Source organism: Anneissia japonica, unplaced genomic scaffold (assembly GCF_011630105.1).
Source record: "Anneissia japonica isolate Jap-2015-1 unplaced genomic scaffold, ASM1163010v1 scaffold3934_len446420_cov169, whole genome shotgun sequence".
In the NCBI taxonomy this organism is placed as follows: Eukaryota; Metazoa; Echinodermata; class Crinoidea; order Comatulida; family Comatulidae; genus Anneissia; species Anneissia japonica.
This window is the reverse complement of record NW_022723069.1, coordinates 304,696-312,184: the sequence shown is the minus strand read 5'-3', so window position 1 is coordinate 312,184 and position 7,489 is coordinate 304,696. Positions and strand designations below refer to the sequence as shown.

The following is a 7,489-nucleotide window of genomic DNA, read 5'->3' as shown; positions in this document are numbered from 1 at the left end:
CCCCCCTCCCCCCCCCCCCCAAAAAATGGCCCAACTTTGTGTTCAGAAGGGGTGGGCTTCAGAAGCATGATGGTACATTAAAAGTATAAAAGACAGCAGGTCAAGGAAAGAATAGAACCACTTTAAAATCACCATTAATTTAATTTTCTTATCTACTTATCTATTAAGTCAAATAGGTTTGAAAAATCCTTTTTTTTTGTAAGAGTTTGCTCATACCTGCATTCCTCCTTTGCACGATCTCTAATACTTTCAACAAGCAAAAGGATGTGACTCTTGAGTCCTTCTCTAACCATTGGTGGCTCTGGCAGTGAACTCCTCAATGGCTCATTAGAAGCCTCGTTCTCAGATCTAAAATCCTGCCAAATTTCTAGAAGCGCCTCGACCTAGATAAGAAAAATTTAATGTGTGGACGTCTAAAAGCCATGTCCATACTATCAAATTTTATTTGACAAAAACATGTGACATGTCTAATATGGTCATGATGACATCACATCATGACCATATATAGGCATATCATGACTATATATGGGCACATCATGACTATATATGGGCACATCATGACCATATATGGGCACATCATGACCATATATAGGCATATCATGACTATATATGGGCACATCATGACTATATATGGGCATGGAACAATTTTTTGTGAAAGAAAATTTGATAATGTTGACAAAGCTAATGGGTGGAGGCACAACATTTTCAGAATAGCTAAGCGAGTAGCGCTTATTTCAATACGTAACATTGATGTAAATTGAAATTTTAAAAATTAGTGTCGAAAGGTGAGAAGGGTTCCCTGCGTTTCCCCTACTGGATCTGCGCCTGATCATATAGTAAAGTGGTGTGATGTCAGCTATTAGACGTGACACTCTCTGCAATATGTTTAAAAAAAAAATATCATAATTATCATTCCTGCTATCAGTGTCCTTAGCTGTCCCACCTACTGGCCAAAATGTTCAAAATCTGGGACTACAGGTCTCCCTTTAATTAAAGACCCCTCCAATTAAAGACCACCTTTCTGCAGCCCCAAATGACTGTCTTTCTTTAATATTTATGAGAAAGACCAATGCCGCTAGAGACCATGAAAACTTTGGTATAAATAGTGGCCTTTAATTGAAGGGAGATGTGTATCATAAATTCCAATGATATTCAAATCCTTTATAACACCATAAATATAAGGACTTCCACAAGTCCTTCAGCTTTTTAAGGGCTAAAATTGCTTGTGACTTGAATTTTCTCACAGAGAGCACCAAATTCACTAAAAAAGGGACTATATATTATAAGGAGTTGAAATTAATAGGTTTTCAAATAGAACTATACCTCTGAATGAAGTTCTAACGTCTGATCAACCTCGGATTCTCCTAATATATTTTTAATTTCTTGTTGCTCCTCTTGGGAAACGTTCTCTTGGACAAGTTTCCATAGTGACAGAGGTACTTCAAAGGCTTGCAAATTTGGCCCTGGTTCACATAACATGATTTTGTCTGTGTTTGACTGCTGGTCTTTCACCATTATTATCGCACTCAGTTCTACATTACTTTTGATGAAGTATCAAATCTGCTTTCATTTAATTCTGATCTGAAGAAAATAAGATACATCTTTTGTGTCACCAATCACCATCTAAATTATTAGTTTATCTAAAAATATTTTTTTGTATCGCTTTGAATTTAGGCTCTGACAAAATCTTAATAACCAATGCAATTATGCAGCAAAAAATACGATTTTGCGCACCTATTTTCCTAGCAATTTTCCGCGCAAATTTGAGCTGATTTTTTTAGATCTCTACTCACTTAAAAAACTTTACATTTATGGAGCCTAACCATATGCCATAAACTTAGCCTAGTCTAGCTTCTTCCAACTTGGGACTGGGCACTCCTGTGTTCAATACTGTAGTGTTCAGCAATCCATAGTAGGCTAGGCTAGGGCAGCTTATTAGCTAGCTGGGGGCCAGACACCACCATTCTCATTTTATAAAATGATAAGAATTAAGGGGACATAGAAAAAATTATTACATTATCACTCTTTTTTTAAATCAGAACATAGTCAATAGAATATTGCCTTTTTTTTTTTATTGATGAGGGAGGGGCTGTTTTCATTTGGCAAGAATACTGTAAATATTGCATAAAAACTGGTTTGTTTTTTAAAGAAAATGTATTCCCGTCACAAAATTCAACTTATTATTTTAAGCCGTTGAAATAAATGATGAGGCCAAATACTTTTTTTATTCTCACATCCATATGTCCCAATTTTTGACACGGGTGGGAGTGATAATCTAACAATTCTTTATTAGGTAGGCTAGGCCTAGGGGCCTATCAGTTGCGGTATGTAGGCCTAGGCCTATGGATTGGAATGATCCTTTTTTTAAAGGGCCTAGCCTAGCCTATTAGGGCCGCTCTTGAAAGGTCCTAGACAAGGCCTAGGCGATACCCTCTAGCCTACCAAGGCCATACCACAGGAAATAATAATGGTAATGGTCGTTGTGTTGAGTAAATATTTTAGTTGTTGTTATGAAATCATATCAGGAATTAAATAATTTTTAAGGACCACAACAATGGAAATAAGTTGGACTATTGAGTTACTTTATTGTGTTTTTATCCTTGAAATTTTTCATACTGTATATGAATTTCGAATAAAATAAAATGAAATGAACCCCTAAGTGATTAAACTAAGACTTTCAAGCCTAGGGCCTAGCCTAGGCTACCCCGGAGAGATTATGGGCCCGGGAGGGCCCGAGGCCTTTTCTAGGGCCAAAGTTAGGCTAGGCTACGGCCTAGATAGAACTAGTCCTTGCTACAGGCCTACAAAGATATATAAATATATAACAATGACAAGTGTTAACTACATACATGTTTAATAGTATCACAGGCTTACGTTAGCCCACTAACCATCATTTTCGAGGTTTGTTTTCAAAAAATTTGCAGCTCCGTTCTGCACTTTCACAGAGGTTAGTTTACGTTGGCAACCAAGATCCACCGTTGGTGGCGTGCTTTCAAAGGCCGAAAAAATGCGTTTCCTCCCTCAACCCACAAGTGAATTTATGTAATTCCAATAAACATTTTATTTTTTTAAAACATTCTTTCAAACAGAACGAAGTCAATACAAATAGAGTGAGCAGCAATAATCATTTAATCAAGAAAAGTTAGCCTATAACTAAGGTAATTATTACACGTATCAAAACATTATAACTTTTATAAATTCTGATTATATATTATTATCGTGAATACAAAAATAATATTCAATGATAAAAACACATCATTAAATGTTAAATACAGAATAATAAACAATCAAAACGAAAACTTCTGTGGCCTCTCTAGTTCAAGACCACTTTTTCAAAGAACCAAATCATCTTATTTAACACAACACAAAATATTTCAGTAGCGGATCCGGGGTGGTGGGTGGGGGGAGTTCAGGGGGTTCGGACGAACCCCCCTCTGTGAAGAATTAACAAAATACTACTGGGTCATGGCTTACAAAATTCATGCTAACTAGATGCGGACCCAGAACTTCGCCCACTTCGCCCAGGCGAAGGTCAGGGTGAGAAATCAAAATAAAATGTTGACCATTTTTTCCAACAATCATACTTACTTTCCTTGACACTTATTTTGAACATTACCATTAGGAAAATGTTTAAATTCACGCTATCCTATACCTTACGCTTTTAAACTGATTGCACCAGAGAGGGTATACGGCCTACATTCCTGGTCTTCCACTTCTATAGCGCATGCATAGCAAACGTTATGTAACCATCAGGTCCACTGGCGTTGGTATGGGCAGTGCAGTATCGGGGCTCGTTCAATTGGTCTAATCTGGTCTAATAATCTAAAAATGTAACGTTAAAAAATCCTATTTAAACATATAAAGGGCCCATCAATAATATTAGGTTTTAGAGGCTATAATATTGATTATATTCATTACAATTTACCTATTACCAATTTCCCCCACGCTGCAAGTAAAAAAAAAACCCCCCAACAAAACAAGCCCTTACATACGATGCACTAATGTGCTTTTTGAAATCACATTTCTAAAGCAATACAATATCGTCACGCACATTTGTGTTTGTGGTATTTTAAAGTTGGTTCAACTATTATTGTGTAGGTTTTTAAACACTTCAGATCATCATAACTTCAAGAATACATTCTAGATTCACTTCACTGCAAGTAGGTCGATGACTGTTGTATTATTGAATGGTAATTGTTATTATCGTGATGGAATAGACAATACCTGGTGGATTTGCGTGAGGAGAATCAATTAGGGGGCCTATATGTAGGCCTATTTTTCCAAACCTGTCGTGAATATGTATTGATTACCGGTACTCAGTGCGTGATGCACTAATATACTTTTTGAAATCACATTTCTAAAGCAATAAAATATCGTCACGCACATTTGTATTTGTGGTATTTTAAAGTTGGTTCAACTATTACCGTATTGTGTACGATTAAAAACACTTCAGATCATCATAACTTCATGAATAAATTTTAGATTCACTTCACTGCAAGTAGGTCGAGATGATTGTTCTAATTGAATGGTAATTGTTATTATCGTGATGGAATAAACAATGCCTGGATTTGCGTCAGGAAAATCAATTATATATGTAATAACTATATATGACTATATATGTAATTTTGCCCAAAATTGTCGTAAAAATTTACTGAATACTCAGTGTGTGTGAAAATTCTCCAGTGGGACTCGAACCCAGTTCTCCAGTTCTTCAGATCACTAGCCTGGCATCATACCTCTAGACCACCGAGCTTGCACCTGATGGCCAGGGTTGAATTCGATCCCAAATTAAGCAGCGAGTACTATTTTTGCAAGTGTTTTCACACGCACTGAGTAGGCCTATATTCAGTAGGCCTACATTTTTACGACGGGTTGGACAAAATTCCACCTATATATGTTCTATTGATGTTGTCAATATTATAATATATCATAGATTCATGAAATGCCTAATAGGCCCTAAACGATAACATACATATAACTTGACCATAGTTTGTTCTCAATATTCTTGAATTTTTTAAACAAAATATTTTTTAGATATTTCTGAAATGACGTATCTGTTTTAAAATATCTCAGAATGTATGAGCATTAAGAGTTTCGCCTGAATAGACCCCACTAAAGGCTCTGTCTCTAGGTCCGATCAGGTGCATTTTTACCTAGGGCCTGGCAGTTATCTATGCCATAGTTACCAACCGTCACGCATCGCGGGACAGTCCCGCGTTTCAAAGTGATTTTGGATGAAACACGCATTTTGCAGCATAAGCACATGCGAGATCATAAATGTGTCACGCATTTAGCACTTGCGTGATAACGAATTATCACAAATTCAGGGGAAAACGTATTTAAATTATGGGGTATGGTACTCAATCCACTTCAGTGCAATACCTTAACTATTACTTAAAGAAAAATAAAATCGATTATATTTATTTAGTTGACGACAAACCGATTAATAAGGTGCTGCAACATCGTGATCTTGGAGTTATTTTAGATAGCTTCCTTACTTTTTCTTTTCATATAGACAATCTTCTTAGGAAATGCAATATGTTGCTTGGATTGATGTGGCGCAACTGTAAATATCTGGACCCACATTCTAAAGCATACCTGTACATTACACTTATTCAACCTATATTAGATTTTTGTTCCGTCATTTATAATTCTATCTCAAAAACTAAGGCTTCACGTATTGAACGCCTTCATTCCCGGTTTTTGCGCTACATCAGTCACAATCGGACTAATATTAATTTTAAGTTTTCAATTAAATCACCCCAGTCCCGTAGAAATTTTAATGACCTTATATTTCTTTTTAAATGTTTGACTGTCTATCTTCTATCTTTGATTGTGAATTAGTTTCTAATTTTGCCCTTCGTGTTCCTGTCCGTATTTTAAGAAATAATGATGTTCTTTACGTTCCTTTAAGTAGAGTCAATATTTTAAAAAACGGGTTTATTAGTAGATTAAGTTCCTCGTATAACAAGTTAGTTCAGGACTATCCGTCTTTAGATTTATTTAACTCCAATCTGCACATTTTCCGTCGTAGCGTTTTAGGCGTGATTAGTTAAAATTAATTGTGTTTGTGTTTCTGTTTCCGTCGTCTCGTCCTTTGTTAACCATACTGTAAGTGGCGGATTTGTGTCCGCTGTTGTTTTGGTGAATAAATAAATAAATAAATAAAATAAATAAAATTAGAAGAAATTGGTTTTATCAAAAATATAAACACGGTCATTCAGTAGCTTGAGTCATTAGAGAGCTTTCATTATCTCGATCGAGAAAAAATTCACAGAGAAAATTTCTCCTTTCCGACAAAAACAACCCAGCCAACCACGCACTTGTAGAATCTATAGAGTAGTCGCGAGCAGCCTGAGTGTTAGTCATACAGTGGCGGATCCAAGGGGGAAATTTCCATCCCCTTTTTTTTTGGGTATTTTTGGAAATGTTTTGACCCCCCCCCCCCCCCTTTCAAATCCTGGATCCGCCCCTGCATTTTAATTGGAGACCGAAGCCGAGACCAACCCAAATTTCAATCCAAAAACGTGTCTCGAATTCAGGACGTGTGCTGTATGTCAACTAATGCACGGGAGCCACACCAGACGTTTGTGCAGAACTAAACAAATGCGCGGAATTCTAGTATATTAATACGAATATTAATAGGTCTAATGGAGATTCCAAAGGATTTTTCATAAATTTAAAAGAAAATCGAAGTAGCACACAAGCGTACTTTGTAAAATGCCAAGTTTTGGTAAAATAGATGAAGCTAAAAAATGCAAACACCCAGAGTAACATGATCATTCCGGTCCGGCCTTCCCCCTAAATCTTCCCCTGTAGTGCTTGCACCGCCTTCAATGCAACACCAACTGCAGAATCCTTTTGTATGCCACCTATGCGTGCAAGCAGGTAAATATGAACTCATTGAGGTCCCTGGTCGTCTAGTATAGGGCGCATTCAGTACTGTACTTGCGTGCCGATCGCAATATTCAGGTGTCCATTTGTTTTATAGACGGTGATTGATAAAACAACATTCAGGACTCTTGAATTGAATTTACGTGGATTTCATATGAAACACGTTTTTTTTTTGTTTTTTTTTTTTTTTTTTTTTTTTTTTTTTTTGTAGGGAATTTCGGCTGGGTATTAAAAAACAAAAAAAAAAATGTTAAATGCTAAACCATTACCTATTTAGTGAAAGTTTTACTGACAACTAACGGTACTGTAATTAATCTTGTAGAAGAAATTATACCGCGATTGAAAATGTTCAAAACTTGTATCGAGTAAATGAAATTTAAACTGTGGGACACCAGTCATGCCGCGTCGTGTCCGACACCATAACTAGTACCGTACCAAAAATGCATCCACCCTTTAAAAGTTCACGCACCACCCTTTAAATTTTGTGGAAAAAATTCTGAATTTCCCGCCACTCTTTAAGTAAATCCTGGCGAGAGGATTGATATATATACTGTCTCTTATACACATCTTGTTCCTGTCCGTATTTTAAGAAATA

The 7,489-nt window shown here is 36.4% G+C and overlaps 1 protein-coding gene across 1 annotated transcript in view; it reads right to left on the bottom strand.

Moving 5' to 3' along the window:
* LOC117112088 (coiled-coil domain-containing protein 24-like) overlaps window positions 1-2,981 on the bottom strand; it is a gene marked incomplete in the record, with an annotated part of 7,137 nt that extends 4,156 nt beyond the window's left edge. The window contains 3 exon segments of the mRNA XM_033255138.1: window positions 217-383; window positions 1,324-1,581; window positions 2,850-2,981. Coding sequence (XP_033111029.1) covers window positions 217-383; window positions 1,324-1,515 — 359 coding nt within the window.
* Between the last annotated feature and the right edge of the window lie 4,508 nt (window positions 2,982-7,489).